This window comes from Bombyx mandarina, chromosome 09 (assembly GCF_030267445.1).
Source record: "Bombyx mandarina strain Sakado chromosome 09, ASM3026744v2".
NCBI classification, from domain to species: Eukaryota; Metazoa; Arthropoda; class Insecta; order Lepidoptera; family Bombycidae; genus Bombyx; species Bombyx mandarina.
The window spans coordinates 5,454,439-5,474,049 of record NC_143216.1 but is presented as its reverse complement, the minus strand read 5'-3'; the positions used below and the strand labels follow the sequence as shown (position 1 = coordinate 5,474,049).

The 19,611-nt window shown below is 34.8% G+C and overlaps 1 protein-coding gene across 1 annotated transcript in view; it reads right to left on the bottom strand.

The window, feature by feature from the left end:
* Vps13 (vacuolar protein sorting 13C) overlaps nt 1-17,380 on the bottom strand; it is a 66,352-nt gene extending 48,972 nt beyond the window's left edge. The window contains 12 exon segments of the mRNA XM_089729708.1: nt 1,135-1,287; nt 1,820-1,943; nt 2,256-2,389; nt 2,740-2,974; nt 3,681-3,795; nt 4,841-5,126; nt 6,233-6,431; nt 7,305-7,443; nt 8,048-8,271; nt 9,751-9,948; nt 16,773-16,859; nt 16,939-17,380. Coding sequence (XP_089585834.1) covers nt 1,135-1,287; nt 1,820-1,943; nt 2,256-2,389; nt 2,740-2,974; nt 3,681-3,795; nt 4,841-5,126; nt 6,233-6,431; nt 7,305-7,443; nt 8,048-8,271; nt 9,751-9,948; nt 16,773-16,859; nt 16,939-17,038 — 1,994 coding nt within the window. The 5' untranslated portion in view covers nt 17,039-17,380.
* Nucleotides 17,381-19,611: the final 2,231 nt, after the last annotated feature.

Here is a 19,611-nt window from a genome sequence, read left to right as displayed (position 1 = left end):
CGCGTTGAAGGGTGGGGCAGCCGTTGTAACTATACTGAGACCTTAGAAATCATATCTCAAGGTGGGTGGCGGCATTTACGTTGTATATGTCTATAGGCTCCAGTAACCACTAAAAAAACACCAGATGGGCTGTGACCTCGTCCAATCATCTAAGCGATAGCAAAAATTGTATCAGTGAAATCGGTATAGGGCGAAAGTCGCTGCCCTAAAGACATGAGATCTGAATCTTGATCATAATAAAATATTTACACATTAATCATAAATCTTATTTGATGATGAAGAATCTACATCTCGCCATACCACTAAAAAATGCCGCTATCAACATTGTTATCGCTCTAATCTTATGCAATGTAAATAATATATTATATTTTTTTAATTTCCTTTTAATAATTATGTACTTGTATAATTCTTTTTTTATTTATCAAAGCATCCGAAAAGTTTAATCAGATGTGATTACTATCATAAAAAATGTCCTCCTTATCAATCTGCAATATCACCATAAATCATCGATTTTAATATTTTTATTTCACTGGAGCGTTGGTTAATTATATGTATGACATCGGACGCGTACCTACTTGTAGACATGTTCAGTGACCTCAGACGGGCTTTTTAAATCTAATATCGAAATAAATATGTACGTAATACGTGCGTTCCCGAACGATTAGTGTCGACTCGAATGCTGGTAGTAGGACGATTTGCGAGTCCACACGGGTAGGAAACACCGCCCTGCCTGTTTCTGCCGTGAAGCAGTAACATGCTTCGGTTTGAAGGTGGGCAGCCGTCGTACTGTTACAACTGAGACCTTAGAACTCTTGTATCAAGGTGGGTAGCGGTATTGACTATATAGATGTCTGTAGGCTCCGGTTACCACTTGACACCAGGTGGGCCATGAGCTTGTCCTCTCACCTAGACAATAAAAAAACTACTTCCGTGACAAAGGAACAACATAACGTGTAATCTAATTATTTGTGGTGCTTTTTGTATCCGAATAAGTACCAACATCTTGCCTAATTCATCAGCGAACAATGTCTTCCCAGACATTAGTTTTCCTTGAACTAGTCTGGCTGTTAATACCGACAAAATCTATATCGCTTAGTTTTATATGCAAAGTGACGTCACTGATACGTCTCTTACCCTTGATATTTTCCCGTCTGCGGTACAATAATATAAGAGGAGGCAATGTCGATATCTAAATCGATGAACGTGTGATGATGAACCGCATACTGCATCCCAAGGGTTGACTTCTCTTTTAAATCCGATAGTTTGTTTTCTGCCACAGCTTGTAAACTGGAAATACACATACAAATGTACTGTTTTACTGGTGGTAGGACCTCATGTGAGTCCGCACGGGTAGGTACCTCCGCACTGCCTAATTCTGCCGTGAAGCAATAATGCGTATCGGTTTGAAGGGTGGGGCAGCCGTTGTAACTATACTGAGACCTTAGAACTTATAACTCAAGGTGGGTGGCGCATTTACGTTGTAGATGTCTATGGACTCCAGTAATCACTTAACTCCAGGTGGACTGTGAGCTCGTCCACCCACCTAAGCAATAGATAAAAAAACGTATTAATTCATTCGCTTACTTCACCAATACTAATACAACAGTCGATCAGCAAATTGTACTGTACACATGTTAAGAAATTTGTGAGTTTTAGCAAATAAAAAATGATACTACTACGAATAGTGACGTCAATGTTCACGTGCGCCACCTACAATATTATTTATTTGCTTACATTTCTTTTTTAATTTCCAAGACTCGCTTGCACTAATGCTGAATAATGGCCATAGATTTTATCAAATAATTCGTTCTGTACTCACGTAGTTAAAGCTGTAGATTCGGTGGGTGGTTTAAACACATTAACTATTTCGATAACAGTTTGGGCATCGTAAACAATCTGTAGAGGCTTGGCGGACACTTTCACTCGTTGATCACAAGCCCCATCTTAAAAGCAATACATTAATTAAAGGGTAGGGCAGCCGTTGTAACTATACTGAGACCTTAGAACTCATATCTCAAGGTGGGTGGCATTTACGTTGTAGATGTCTATGGGCTCCAGTAACCACTTAACACCAGGTGGGCTATGAGCTAGACCACCCATGTATACAATAATAAAAATAAAAACTTTTTATGTATTTCTGTATGATCGTTTTAGGCTTTTTTCAGTGTTGTAAATCTGTTAGTTGCTTTTTACGACCTTCTCGCGAAGAAATAGGTCAGTATATCGTACAAAATAAATTCATATTAATAACATACCCAAGGGATTAGTTTCAAATACGACATTCAATAAATTGACATCGTTTGTGACTTCCTTCGATGTTACTAGTTTCGGAAGAAACTCGTCTTGTTGAACACCGGTCACACTAAAGCTTTGCATTTGTATGTCCAACCTAAAAACCAAAATTGTTGTTAACTTAGTGAACATTTCTTAATTTTTTCTCGACATACCTTTCAAAACAGTACAAAACGATCACAATAGAGTATTCTCTATCTATCTATGTTTAAATTAAAATAACTAGTGAACATGCCTTTAAAACATGCTTTTAAAACCACCCAAACGCCATACATTTTAATACGGGTATGGGCGGAACACGAAGATACAAACTTATATTTATTCTGATTTTTATAGAGTTTTGCTCTAAATACTGAACTTTGTAATTGCAAAAATGTTGTCTACAATAAACGACAATTAACAATATCCAAATAAAATACAAATTAAATTATATTAATGTGTTTTTACCTCAAAGCGTTGGCGCTGGGCCGTTGCTTCATATCGACCTCAACATTATCGACACACGCCTTCAAAACCTCGGCCACGTCGTTGACGGCGACTTGTAATCTATCAAGTTTGAAACGCCCCTCGATGGCCACGTATTCAACGGGCAGATGCAGAGGAGCAGTATTCTCCTGGTAGTCTATGGCACGGAACAGTTTCTCTTTTTCTTCTGAAGTCATCGCCTTTTCGAATTGTTTCACTGTAATCAAAACATGTTTACATTTTTTTTAGTATGAAGGTAAGTTTAGGAAAGTGTCAATAACTTATTCGGGACTTTTTGGCGGGAACGCGAGGAGTGAAGTTGTATGATTTGTTTTATTTTGTCTATTTAGTGTTTCTTCAGCTTTAAATGTGTAATAACGGTGGTTTATTAACTGTATAATATCTATGAAAGTGCACGAATGTGGGAAAATGAAACATAGCCCCTGGATGTAATTTCTCCAAAAAGTCCACTGAAAAAATCTCAGCAAATGACCACCATTTTACTGAGATTATATTCCATCCCATATCATCTCACTTCATTTAATTCCATCCCAGTTAATTAATGTCTCAAATTAATCATCTTCATTTCATTTCACTCCATATTATCATTTTTCATAAAACTAGGAATTTAAATTAAAATTAGACATGACTTAAAGGTCTTAGTTACCAGGTCATAAAATCCATTAAAAAAAAACTTATTTGGAGGGTAGGTAATTTTAAAAAAAATCGGTTGTCTGTAAAGTCGCTTTACTGCCGATAGTTGAACGTGACGTCATAAGAAAATACGCCTCAGAGCGAGGTAACGCCGCATGAGTCATGTTTTTTCGTGCGTGCAGCCGGCTCCATCGAATTATAAGACGTTGTCACGTCAATAATAATAATTTGGACGATATTATGTACATTTCATCAAAATATTTTCATACTTATCGCGGTTCCATCGGTAGTTTCGTCATCCTTAGTGCTGCTACCGGACCACCACCCACCGAACCAGCCTTTAGATTTCTTCGCTTCCTGTTGTAGTTTACCAAGACGCTCCACCTGATTAGGTAGTTGACATCTTTATACTATAATAAAGATTACGGACTGCCCGTTCAGAAATTAGTTGTGAACTTTACAATTTAATACCAAACAGAGATCGTACAGTTACAAATAATGAGGCAAAATCTGTCGTATTCAAGATTAAGTAGTCATCATCATGGTTCCAAGACGGTTTCGGCAACGGCGACCAAAATTTTCTGTTCAATAACTTCAAAGCTAATGCTAATTTCCGCGCCTCTCATGCGCTCTAATATGGCTATGGTAGCCTATCTTGTTCTTAAACGTGCGCAAACAGAAGCTACACTTAAGAACGCCACCCACGAAGTTGTAAAAAATTATGGAAGGCGGTCTATTTTTTTTTAAGTAGTATTATTATAAGTATGAACCCTCGATTTGTGGAAAACGGATAAAACATACAAATTCTATTACCAATAAGAAACTAACACTATTTATTAGTGAAAGCACAGTGTCAGCCCGCACAAATAGGTACCACTGTGTTACCAAGTTCCGCCGGAGAGCAATTATCCGGTTTGAAGAGAGGATTTTTAGGATTTGAAGAGAGAGAGAGGACAGCCTTTTTACAAAGAAATTGAGACTATGACCTCAAATCCCAAGGTGCGTGGCAGTATGTAAATTATAATATCTATGGTACTAGTGACCATTAAGTAACGGAGGTACCTTGAACCCTTTGAACCAACGACTTCAATGAAAAAATTATTTCAAATTCGTTAACCGTTTTTAATTGATTACATTCAATATTAAGTCTGTTGGTTTTTATTAATACAATGATAATAAACTACTTTTTGTAATGGGTGAGAGATGTACCATAATTGTTTCTACCGTTTGGTGTAACACCGCAGTTACGATAACTGAGAATCCGACCTCACGTTGTTATGTGATCTGTGAACTCGTCCGCAAATCTATGATGATTAAATTTACAACATCTTTGTGATGTGTTTACTGTAACTAAGAAAAACTAGGGCATTTTTTATTTATTATTATATTGATTGTATTTAATTTTTATTTTTGTAATACATCAACTGACCTCTAATTCAATCCTCTGTCTGATAACAACCAAATTCAACAAGTCCAAATGTTTCTCGGCTTTTTCCACTAGAGCCTGTTGCTCTGGCGATATTTTCCCCTTGTTGATCAACTTGCTTTGATACGCCGATGCGTAATCCTTACACAGCTGCCTATGAGCTAACATATGAGACCATTTCCAGTTTCTACGGCGACGGCGAACTTCTTCTTCGAGAATGCAATTATAAGCAAAATGCCACCATTCTTTATAGTGACCTCTGAATGATTTTAGGTCTGGACGGTATTTCCTACAAAAGTTAGTTAAAATAGTTACTTTCCTCAAACCTATTTTTGTCTGATGGTGGAACGAATGAACCTGATATAAGTCAGCCGGGTAAATACTTTATAATAAAAATGGCATCAAAAAAATACCATACCCGTTCCCTTATGCGGTGAATAATAATAAATAATAATAATAATAATAATAAATTTCGTTTTAATAGGTTAAATCAAAGCTTATTACAATTGATTTCTTTTACCTCATGTCTCAAGGTTGTTTTTAACATACGCCTTTGTGTTTATAGGCATCGGTGACAACTTTTCGCGAAGCAGGACTTAAGCTAGTGCGTTTTTTTTAACCTATCTAATTACCAGTAGCCTAGAGAGCCCATTCAGGTTTCACCTGCCGACAGGGTCAGCCTAAGAAACTTGGCTAACACTAGCCTTAGCGAGAGCAATGCGTCGTTGAATCTACCATCGGGTCGCAATCGCGACCCATTGAATAGATCCGGCAAGAAACTCAGTTGATTAAATTTAAGTACTAAAAACCTTAACCTTGAATTTCAATGTTCTAGTTGAAGTGCAAAATCAAACACTTTAATCAAGTAATGGATTGAATAAGTCGTGTCAATAGTTACTGGAGTAGTTTATTAACTTGGCGTCAATATTATCTTATAAAACTCATTTAGCTCATTAATATAACCCCTAAAAATTTACATAATAAAGCTACACCATCATTTTATTTTTCAAAAAGCCGCTTTTTTCATAGTATGTTGAATTAGATTGTAACAACAACGGACTAGATCTATAATTTACATCAATTTTTAAAATAGATCTCAATCTGATAATGGTCGCAGAGCTATTTATAACAAGGATTAGAACTAATTATTATTTGAAAAGTTTTAAATCATGAACGTTTTTTAATGTTATTCAAAACAGCAATCTTATTTCCAACAGAAATGATACATTTTTAAGAGTATATACATACATATAGTAATGTTACCATAATGTATAATACATACCAGAACACAATAATTACGGAACATATTAAGTGAACTGACCCAGATTAGGCATGGCAACAATTAGTAAAGTTCACAAAACGTATTGGGAAATCAATTAACACTAATTACTATACCTGTAAGGGGCTCCTTTGCTCATTCTGTCCATCGAGTCAGCCAGCAGCATCATATCTTGATATTGTGCTTTGTTCAAATTTACAGACAATTGTTCCATGTGAAGATCCAAAATCACTTTGGGGATGCTAAACTTAGGGGTGTCACCTTCAGGCTTTGGATTGAGTTTAAGTTTCGCGGTCGCATTTATTGGTCCGAGAGCTTTAAACATAAATGTTTTATTTATTTATTTTAAACATATTGATCGCTACGGTGTTCGGTATCACCATCATAGTCGGTTACTCTTGGCAGAGCATATGGATAGAGCATAATATTGATTATTATCTGAAATAAATGAATTTAATAATAAAAATAAAAAACAGCAGTCATGGTCATGTGGAATCCTTGTAAAACCTTTCTCCATAGTTCGCGAACTAAGGCTTTTTTTTATTGCCCTTGTAGGCAGACAAGCATACGGCCCACCTGATGTGAGTGGTTTACCGTCGCCCATGGACTTCAGCAATGCCAGGGGCAGAGCCAAGCCGCTGCCTACCGTAAATTGAGGCGAGACTTGACGCACGCACTCATTTAATCAGTATAAACAGGGACGTCTTAAACTAGGCTGGGGCCCTTGGGCACACAAGAATTTGAGGCCCTTTTGGAAAGTAAAAAAAGCGAATTATAATAACATTTTTTTACTGAGTATGACCATTTATTATAGGTAATCAAATACAGTATGATATAATAATATTATTTATATTAGAATGCTGCTGGTTTTTTAGTTACGATTACGATAATGGTTTCTTTCGGAATTTCTGTTGAGCAAAATATTCCATTATATCTTTAAAGTCAATTTTTTGAAGGATATCACTTTCTATGCCCATAATTGACAAATTACTCAGCCGTTCTTGTAACATTGTTGTTCGCAATTCATTTTTTATTCTCTTAAGCTGCGAAAATGACCGCTCTCGACTACAATTGGTTACCAAATTGTCGGTTCTTCGGGGCCCCCTGAGAATGGGGGCCCTGGGCACGGGCCCCGTGGGCCCTTATGGTAAAGACGGTATTGAGTATAAACACTATATAGTAACTCACCATAATTATAGAAGCTGGGTTTTGATGATTTTGTAGCGATTTCCTGTTCCAATTTTGATTTGATTTCTTGGGGGCCGCATTTGGAATATAAATCGGTTTTTGGATTCCAGTATATGGCCAGACCTTCCAAGTCTAAAATCTAGGGACGTGAAAAAAAAAACAAGTGTCATTTGTAGGTATTCTAATCATTATATTCTCTATAAAAAAATGCAAGTAGCCTGCAAACTGTCAAACGCTGTCGATTAATTTCTCAATAGGTTTACCTACACGATACCATGCACTGTTGTAACTTCATTTATATTTCGCGCGGCAAACTTGCGTGTTCAATAGGCTACGTAGCATTACGGAGTTTGAAATTTTGATTAGGTAGATAAATTATGGAACGGCTGTTGATTTCATTAAGATAAAGAAAACTAGACAGTGATTAATAAATCGGTATAAAATCTAATAGCCTATTTACGAGCCCATAAATGCCTCCACATCTTAAAACATTGGATTAAGGTCTTAAACGCATTTGAATATCGTAGAATAATTCGTGGCATAACTAAGTAAGATAGTAGCCCTGTTCACTCTGTCTTGCTGAATAAAAAATAAAATTCCGAACCTGGTATGTATCTGAGACTTATAATCCACATTACTTTTACCTACTTACCTACATGCTATTGTATTTTACAATTTACATTAGACTATATCGAACCTCCGAATTTCGTAACTGCGTACGGATTTCATGTTATTATTCTTACCTTAAAGATTTTTGTTACGGCTTCTTGTATAACAGCCTTTTTCCAGTTCTCATCGGTGGTATGGACGGACAGATTGTGGAGGGTGATACCGAAAGAAAATGGCGTCTTCGGATTGGTTATGCTATCTTCGTATCTAATGTGAATGTCGGTAATCTTCAATTGAACGTTTTTAATAATTTGCGTTACCAATTTCTCAACGAAGGTCTCGTCGAGTTTATTTTGATCTGAAAGCAGCATTATTAACCAATACGAGCATGTTAAATACGATAATAAACCTGTATTCGTTTAGATTAATTAAATTAATTCAACCTTGTAAACAGAGACGAAGTTTTTTCGACTATCTTATTAGACGATCCAACGACCCACCTGGTATTAAGTCACCTTGGGATATAAGATTGTAGTCCCGCCCTTCAAACACCCTTTATTAACACGTACAGATGATAACTTCATTCCAAATATTATTAGAACGTTTATAATTAGATAAACACTACATGGTATATTTCTGATTATAATTTTAAATAAATATAACATTTCATATTAATGTCCGTTATACATTTTATCGCCTGCATTGTAACATATAGAAAAGTAATTATGGTTTTTTTTCATCGTGTGTGTTATGATTTGTAGTGGAAGTAGGTTTTTTTATTATTTTATTTTATTACCTTTTTATATCACAAATTGTCATTAAGTTGTTATTTTTGTTAACTATCTACTCATGTGTTGTATTAATGGTCGAAATTTATTAGTTTTTTTTTTACCTATCTCTACCTAAACTATTAGTTTTCCCAAAAAAAAAATTAATAACCAAAATATATTTTATATTATCCTGTGTGTTTTAGGATGTTTATTTGTGATGTTCATCTTTCTATCTTGAACATATTAGTTTAATCAAGACCGTTTAATAGGCACTAGCAATAAATGATAAGCAAAGCATACAAAACAAAAATTGCGTTTGTTTGTTATCGATCTCCATAAACACTGTTTGAGTAAGTATTTTTAAAATACTGCGATATTTTTTTTTTTTCATTTCAATAATCGTTTGCTACGTTTTAAGTTTTTACGTTACTATCAAATATTTTCAATATCAATTTCAGTCTAATTATTACTTCAGTCTAATTTTGATTTAATTTATTTATGATTTAACCGTTATATCGGTTAGTATTACACACTAACTATTAATGTTACAGGAAGCTTTATGTAAGATGAGATAGGAAATTTATATACACATTAAACACTGTATCACTCGGTAAATTCCCCACTCACCCAACAAAACGAATGGTGACAATAAAATAATTATAGCAACATCGGATAACATGCAAAATCACAATATAAAATGTATTTGAAAATATTTCACCCGTACAAGTATGTCACGCATTACAGTATGAGAGGTGATATCGCACTGATATAATAAAATTGGCTGTTTTTTTTATACCTATTGTGATAGCCTTGAGAGGCTATTTCAGCTTCACCCCAGCGTGTAGGTGAGCTCTCGGGACTCAAAACGGAAGTGATGCTAGCATGATAATTTCAAAAAAAAGCGTAAATGGATTTCCCAGAGTAAAAAAAAAGTACCTCTTTATGAATCAACAACTTTGATATCAATTTTAAGTAGCAAAAGCAATTTCGTATAATAATATTGCACTTAATTATTAAGTTAATTACAAGTTATAGAACATGCATTCAATTACATAATTGAATGTTACCTTTTTCTGCCTCTTTCTTCTTTGCTTCTTCGACTCTCCTAAGCTCAGCTTGCTTTGCTGACAGAGCCATTTTCTCTTCTTTATCAGCATCATACTTTACTTCAGCAGATGGATTGACAATCAAAAAAAGTCGTTCAATAGTAGCTTCCACTGATGCACCATACAGATTCTTCCACGGTATTTTGAGGACAAGTTTACCTGTTTAATAAAATGGTCTACTATGAGTCGGTTCAAGTTAATTCATCGTAACCAATACAAATCTTATTACGGATTCAGGAGAGATAGCAGTATCAGGTTTTCCACAATTACGATATCTGCGGCATGTACCTATCATAGTCAGATGTTTCCAACAGATTCTACAATCATAGCATAAGGTAAGAAAACTCTTAAATAAGATTTACATACGTTACAACTTGACGTGTCGTTATTTTGATCAAGCTTTTCATATCAAGATTTTAAAAAATTTAAAAAGGCATAAACTAAATATTTGAATTTCAAGATATGCCGTTTTCTAAGCGCACATTTTTTTGGTCAAAAATTGGGAGATTGCTCATATCGTCACGCTGTTGATAACATATCGATGTGCCGAACGTTAAAATTCCATACTAAAAAGGCTTCGAAGTGTGCACTACATATAAATATAGATATAGCGATCCAGTCAAAACATTACAGAGAATGACGTAATCGTTACACGATAAGTTTATTTGGCCCATGGAACATAATAACAATGATGAACGAACATGATTTCATACGCGTTATAAAATTGACGCGTCTTGTTTATTAGTGAAACGCAAAAACAATTTGAAAAAAGTAGGATTCTAGTTTATGATATAACACTATACATAGTTAAGTCAAAGTCTTAATGATTTAAGGGCAGTTCTACAGTTTAGAACATATTCAATGACATCTTCGCGGCAAAAATAAGAGAGCAGAAAGAGGCGCGCGGTCTTATAGGAATATTCGTTAAATGTAATAAAGGAATGTCGGTTAGCCAGTATTAATATTCCTTCTCTCTAACGTTAGTAGTTTAGGATACATGAAATTTTCTTGTTTTTAGGTAAGCAAATAAATATTATTTTCCATTAACGTTAACGTTCCATTAAGTTCATTGCCATTTCGGCCTCGGGAGAGGCTCGCCCTTGCTCGCTGTATTCAAATAACAATAGTTACAGCTACTAAGACTGACATTCACATAATTTAATATTTCTTTTATTATTCTTATATAACAACGAATTCGTAATAATTTTCACACGGTATCACTAATAGAATTAGTCTCGTAATATACAATAGATTTACCTCGTAAATCCTAAAACGTAAGTGAAATAGTTGTTTCAGACAAATTTAAACTTTATTGCTAATAAAAGTTAAGACCCTAGATAAAATCATTTTGTGATGTCTGTAGATCTAGTGGTATGGTGGACTGACCTGCTTGCGTAATATTTTAAATAATAAAAATACAGTGTTTTAAATAATAATAATAATAGCACTGTGCAATTTTTTATCGCCCGATAGCGTTTTAGATATCAAAATGATTATTTCAGCCGTGCTTCGAAATTAATTTACATAAAAGATGCTCAAGTCAAGATATAAATGAAAATAACAGCCACCTAAAAATACATGTGTCGAATATGTGATTTTTTTAATAACTCTACAAAAAATCAATTGTCATAGCAAAACTTTCGACGAAATAAGCCCGGGAAGAAAAAGCCCCTCAATGGCAGCATTGAATAACCGACGCAAGAAACACATTTTCATTGCTCAAGAACACTGTCGACACTCGGAACGCTTTATTTCGCACAGTAGGGATAGCAACTAGTGAAAATATCGGGTCGATGACACTATCAGTAAACAGTGTTCCGAGTTTCCCAGTTCTCTAGGTAACGCACACAACCAAATCCACCAAATTTGGAATTGTTTCTTCCCGTAATCTCACACCCTAAATAAAATTATAAATCTTATTAATCTAAATTAGATTAATTAACTAAACGACAACAACCCCGCATGTCAAATATTTTTCCTACTGACCAATTTTTTTATTTTTATTTTTATTTTTTTTATTTTTATTTTATTGCTTGATGTGTGGACGAGCTCACAGCCCACCTGGTGTTAAGTGGTTACTGGAGCCCATAGACGTCTACAACGTAAATGCGCCACACACCTTGAGATATAGTTCTATGGTCTCAGTATAGTCACAACGGCTGCCCCACCCTTCAAACCGAAACGCATTACTGCTTCACGGCAGAAATAGGCGGGGCGGTGGTACCTACCCGTGCGGACTCACAAGAGGTCCTACCACCAGTAATTACGCAAATTATAATTTTGCGGGTTTGATTTTTATTGCACGGTGTTATTCCTTCATCGTGGAAGTCAATCGTGAACATTTGTTGAGTACGTATTTCATTAGAAAAATTGGTACCCGCCTGCGGGATTCGAACACCGGTGCATCGCTACATACGAATGCACCGGACGTCTTATCCTTTAGGCCACGACGACTTCATTTGCAGTTTTGACCAGCTTGATGATAATAATTATGTATTAATCGTCAAACAAATGAACATCAGCAATGTCATGGGCACAGTCAACCCGCTGCCTAATTACTACTCTCGAAGCATGAGTTTTGAGAAACTCTAACAACCTAAGTTCGCATCTAAACCATTCCTATTATTGGTAGAATTTTTAAGCTTGTTGTTAAAGGTTATCGACTTGTTTTATTTCTGGGAATGACATTACTCGTAGTGATAGTGGACAGAAAAATAATGAATTATACCTGTAATTGTCGTTAACAAATTGAAAACAAAAACGGCTGTCAACTTATGGATTTCATTATGATCGCTTTTTTTATAGTTAGGCGAAAAGCTTGTGATTTAGAAAATGCATTTGATTAAAAATCTCATTTACTGTTGATTGATGAAAGACTATAATGATGATTTGAATGTACCTATTACTGAACATAATCGACCATGTGTTTTACTAAGCCGTCTATTGTTTGAACAACAAGAAAATGTTTGGAATATATTATTTAGTAAACAACTAGGGTAATACAATTATTTTTGTAACTTAAAATAAGTAATATTTATAAATAGAGCTTTTGGACTATAGTTGCATAAATTATCGCCGGTATATAAAAATAAGTGAAGGTCAAGGTAACGGCCTTTAAATATTATGAGTCAGGCAATCAGGCCGTCGGTTAATTTGAGGGCATGATGTCACTTAGTATATAACTCCTCTATAACAATTACAAAAGTACTAGACACTGTCTGTATCGCATGCTAAGTAGCGTGATAACTTTGCTTAATTGGGTCGAAATATGAATTTTGATGCTTCACGCCTATTACACGGATTACACGACTGTTTCTTAAAGATATAAATAATACCATTTCATTGTTTTATATATTTTATCTTTTTTTTCATTTAATAATTATGGGTCTATCAAAAGAGATTGATAGATTGTGTTGGGTGATCTGTTAAATCGCATCGTGAGGTACAAGTGTCCTCGCTCATTGCAATTTGTAAAATTAAAGTGACAGCTTCCAGAAGTTTTACAAAAAACAAATCCACGAATAAGCCAACAGAGTGGTAAATTAAAATAATCTTATATCTTCTAACAGAATAACATCAGATAAAAATTTAAAATAAGGTTTTTAAGCTTCGAAATTTTATTAGGAAACATAGCAATATTTGCATAATTAATTATTCATCAACTAATCATGCCAGCAACGATCTTCGCGTTGAAGTTCGTAAAATGGTAACATTATTTACGTAACAAATATTAGAGTTCCTAATTTCAAAATAATAAAACATAATTGATCACCATTCGCGTTCAACTCATCGAGAGTTCAATTTGCAACCTAGCCCATAGACACAACCCACTGAGTTTCTCGTTAATTGTTTTCAGTGGGTCGCGATTCCGATCTGCAGGTAGATTTAATGAAGGACTGCTCTTGCCAATGCTAGCAAGTTATTTTGGTACGCTTAACTACAAAACCGCGCGTAGCTGGAATAGCCTCTTAACACGTTAACAGTCCCCATACAAGCGTTCCGAAACACGCCATGTGTCCAAGTGTGATTATATATTTTTTGGCCATTATGAGATGTCCATCTATCGGCTGATGCATTAAAAGTAACAAAATATGGTCGTTGACCCCGGATATACCCGTGTACAGAGGGCGGTACACGGACTTATGAATTAAATTACCGGGTACCTTTAACGTGTACCACAGTCTCATGAGTGTTCCAGTAGACGTATGTATGGTTAGTTTATTACCATATCGATGGTACACTTCCGCGGCAAACTACTTTTCTGCCAATACATACCCTCAAACACATAAATATAACATGAAGATCTATAAACTATGGTCTGCAGAACACTTAGGGATACCAAATTTACAATGGTCAAAATGTGCAAGTTTTTGGTTTGGATACCTCCGGAAGTATGGTAGTAACATTGGCAGAAGGTTTACTTGATGAAGGTCGTTGCATGATAACTGATGCAACTGAATTGCATGATGACAACTACTACACGAGCGACCCTTTGACAGAATTTATGCTTTCTCGCAATACAGACCTCTGTGGCACAGTCAATAAAAAGAGAAAAGGTTTACCGAAAGAGAGAAGGAGAGAAAAGCATTCCAGCAGCACATGAAACGTTCAAGTTCAAGTTACGCCGCTGAGAAAAACACATTTTTTTTAGTTTTTGGGCAAGAAAGAATCTCGATTCATCCGAAGACGATGCGTGGGATGCTGCCAAAACCTTCTTGATGAAGGTCGATTTGCTCCATATGCACAGGCCAAAGCCAAAAGGGTATCAACGCAATGTAAAATTTGCAAAAAAGCATATTGCGTTGTTTGTTTTTCTAAACTTTTAGTTCACCAATTAAAATTTGTATCTTTTTTTCTAAGTTTTTTTATGTCGTGTTGCTATACTAAGAATTTTTAAAAAATATGACTTGTTTTCGACTTTCTCCATTTATTAGATCCTTGGCCACAAGTCCACAAAGAAACACTAACTAATTTGACAAGTCCGTGGATCTAGGCCCCGTAGAGAAACACATCGGCTCGTGTACCTCATAGGGTACACGAACTCGGCGGAACCGCTCACCGTGTACCACATACGTTACACCGGACTGTTAACGTGTTAAGCTACCAGCTATTAGTCTATACTAATATTATAAAGAGGAAAGATTTGTTTGTTTGTTTGTTTCGAATAGGCTCCGAAACTACTGGACCGATTTGAAAAATTCTTTTTCCATTAGAAGCCGACATTGTCCCTGATGAACATAGGCTACTTTTTTTTATTTTATTTTTTTGGTTTCATGTGTGTTTTAATGTTTCCGAAGCGAAGCGAGGGCGGGTCGCTAGTATTGAATAAAGTGATAATTGTCAACTTTAAAACTACTATGAAATTATACTTCACTCGTAGTTATTTCAATGTTTATATATTAGAGAACTTGCGACAGAAAGCTAGCATCGTCACCAAAGCAATGTCAATGCAAACCCCTGGTCCTGTGTATGCATTCACATTACTACAAACAAGCAAAACCCACGACCGGATTATCAGTCTGCATGGTCATACATCTCCAGCATTATCGGTTCCCCTACTTTGAGAACTGATGCAACAATCATGAATCAACAAGATCAATCTCAACTCACTGTAGACTTCAAGCAATATTAGCTCTCAGAAGCTAATCACTATCTAACCTCATGACTCCAGGTCAATAGGTGTCAGTTTCCATGTTAAGATTTAGGTATAGGTGCTCTAGTAACCACTTAACATGAGCGGGCCGAGAGCTCATTCACTAGTTCCAATAATATGTTCCTCTCATAATACCGTGAACAGACCATTATAAAGTACTTGATGCATAATTAACAAGAGTACTAATAACATGAGCCCAAAACAAGTCAGCACCTCCCTCTTTCATATTTCTCTCATAAAATAATTGTGTATTCCAAGTTTACCATAGAGAATGACCATTTATCCAATGTAGTTGTTATTTTCACACAATATCTAATGTAAATGTAATATTAATCTAATGTAAACCCCAAGGATAATGCTGATTATCCTTGTGGTTTACATGAGCTCCATTAACGTTTCAAATCCAACATAAAAAACATTGGGTAGTCATAAGTTTTAAGTTTATTGTAAGCTCACCCAGTAAAGCTACTAAAATGAGATTTCAAGAAAGCTTATGTAGACTAAATTCCTTTATACTAGTTGTTGTGTTTCATGCATAACTTTTATTGAATAAATGACCCTAAACATTCTCAGTCTTAGGCCACACAATACCAAGCAAAAGTAAAATATATGTTTCAATACACCAATATATTTTTTTATGTTATTTTAAATTTTTTTTATATCTTTATTCACGTTTTGCCTGATTTAAGAACTGATAAACTAAAATCTAGACAAATATATAATGTCTTAAAATAAGAATTAGCATTAGAAACCATAATCTAAAACATATTGGTATTATTTATATAGGTGTTCTTGATATAGAGCAATTAGGTACATAAACAGTGTTTATCAACAGATAGATCACCATTTTAAAATATGTTATTATGGACTAGATCATTCTGAATTCCACAAAATGATTTCACAGCAGGAATTCAGTTAAGTATTGAATTGAAAATTTAACTTAGGAAAACAACTAATACAAAACGTATTAATACTTAGCAAATGAAACTTGTTTCCTATCATGTGAAAACAATTCCCTTTGCTTCTTCAGGAATCCTTACCAAGTACAGGATATTTCATGTAAATTAAACAGTAACTTAGTTTAATTATTTACTAGACTACAAACATAGAAATTTAGCATGTTTTTACTTTAGAGTTAGGTACTTTCTTAAACCAAGTGTGATTACATTTTTTAATAGATATTTTTTTGTATGATTTAAGCTAATTAAATGACAATTTCCTAATATCATGATTTAATTTTCAGTTTTCTTTTATCAAAGTAAATTAAATATTTCAAAGCAATAGTCAAAATAAAGTAATAATCATAGTCAAAATATTGAATATGTCTCACCCAAATGTCCATAAACTGTTTGCACAGGAATGTTCAGCTCCTCCAAAGCATTCTGTTTTAGTACCAGATTCTCCAAAACAACATCCCCTGCAAAACATATGACATGATTGTAATAATGTCATACCAACCATACATAAAGTGTAATGACATCACTGAGAAAACGTACCGCCCCATATTCCTAATTTTAACTGTGATCTGTTCAAATTCTCTACATAATCACCGAGAAATCTGTTCAGGACATCAACCACAATAGACTCAAATACCATTTTGAAGGCTTGGTCTCAAATCACTGTTTTTTTTTACCAAAGGAGAAATTTTTTCGCACTCATGTTGGAGTGAGGTGGTAAGTACAGAAGTCTATGTAAATCTTCAATACTATCCAGGTTCTTCTATTCGAGACGAATTATAATCACAAATTGAATTAAATCATGAAATTTTCATTCATAATACACGAGTGGTACAGGAAATGCCCTGCAACGGAGTAGTATAAATCACTATCAAATGGTAGGTTTTTTCCTTGCAAAACACCAGAATAAACTGAAGAACTGATAAAAATATAAAGTATCGGTAACAGTCGGTAGGTACTTGGGTAGTGTCGAATGTCGATTGTGACATTTTTCATTTTGACCATAGATTAACCCCATAAGACATTGACATAGCTGACAAACCTGACACAACGAGCAATTCCTTTCATTTTCAGAATTTGGTTAGGAAACTACTACGAGACTCCTACTACAAGGGGTGGTTGAGAAGTTGTGGCAGTAATTTCAAATTCAAAACATTTATACCGTCTTATTATTAAAACTTTAGTTGAATGTCGCAACATATTATCTCCACTACCTATAGTCCCCGGCACGTAACTTGGCAAGAGTCGTTAGATGCGCAGAAGTCGTTTTTTAGGTCTCTTTGGTTGTCAAGCGGGACGCGGGGAAAGACGTAGCACCGTTCCGAGCGCGCAATTGGTGAGTCAGTCGACCCTCTCCTCCCGCACCGCGTCCACGTTCCGTTCACTCCTGGTTACACATGCGCCTACTAAATAGTAGAACCCTTTGTTTATATTGAGTTTTTGTTACGAGTTGTTATTATTGTTTTAGATTTAGTTTTTGTTACGAGTGTTATTCTTTTAAATTTGTTTGCAATGCCAGGACCAAATACCAATGACCATATAGTCGATTCAGTCACTGAGCGTTTTATTATTTACGCCAGTGACGACAGGGACTCTTCATTATGTCAACGATGAGGAGCCAACTCCTTCCACCAGCTCAGGTGCTACCATAAATTTAATCCAAGGGGTAGCACTATTAGAAAATGATAGTGACGACGGCGACACATAATTTTTAATATTAAGTATATTTTTTTAAATAAACTTCTTAACTTTTAATTGTATTTTATTTATAACACCTAATACACTTCACGAATTCCTCTCTTTTCTTTAACTTTCATCTAAACACACAGGCTTAAAAACAAATTATGGCAAATAAAAAAAAAAAAAAAAAAAAATTATATGCGGGCAATAAAAGTGACCATTTTTTGTTGCAATGTGCACTATGCGCGACATTACCCCCACTACACCAAAACCTTGCCAACTTACGTGCCGCTTACTATACCTATAATAATAAAAAAATGCTTTCACACTGAGAATCACCGGCGAATCAAACTGAGGATTAACAAAACATCAAAAACAAAATATAAAAGATATATTACCATGAAACAGTTTTAGACTTCATCCTCACATCGTGCTTCTGGTTATAATAAAAAAACGAGTGTGCTTTTGATCACACAAATGAACAAAATTTTCTTACGAGTTTTCATTGATTAATTAATATTCTTGAATAAGTAGATGTTTAATTCTTACTCATTATTTTCATTATAGGGATACATCAGTATTTACTGTGATTGATTGTAAGACCAAGACATTTTTCCCAAATTTTAGTTTATATACTCGTAAATTGAAAACGCTGTCGCGCTGCGTAGCATCCTTTTAAATGAAACGAAACAAGTTTTATGGAAATAATTTATTTCAGAACTTAAGTAGGTATTAGCGTATTAGTTTTTTTAATTACTGCTCGATGTTAAAGTACTTTAAAAAAAAATTCAATCTGAGATGTCTAAACGGCGCTTAACAAAAAGCGTCATGGTTCTGTCGACACAATTATTATTTGTAAGATTGCTAATCGTGAACACTTGACAACTTTCACGTCTTTCTCATATTTCATTCTGCGATCAAGGGACTTGCCTAGTAAACTTTGCAACGGCTGTTAATTTAAATAAGATCTATGACACATAAAACTAATATTCTGGCACAGTCGTTTGCAATAGAGCTAATGTTCATAGTAAAAAATTCAAACTATTAGGTTAACGTATTTAACAACTTTTACTAGCACTATACATAGGGGAATATACATCTAAGTTCTTGCTCTTTAAATTCTCACAAGTCTATAGTCGGATTTTTTATTAGACGAAGTAAACTGACGTTTACTGTGTTGTCAGTTTTTGATGAAATAAAAATAGTGTTGTGACAAAGTGAGCGATTGAAAAAACTCCTGAATTAATGAAATTGCCTCGATTGTCTAGTGAATAGTTAGTGTGCCGAACTGCCGATATCGGGCACGGGGTTCGAATTTTAGCCGTGCTTTGTACATACCAACGAGTTTTCGACGAAACATTATGTTCCTATGGTATCTACCTGTACTGAATACCGAGTGTTTTAAACATTAAGAAAAACATTGCGAGGAAGCTTGTAAGACTGTCCTATTTCCAATGCATCATATAGTTGAAACTATAGATATATAAAATATAACAATTATAGGTACATAGGTAATGAAAATAAAAAAACTGA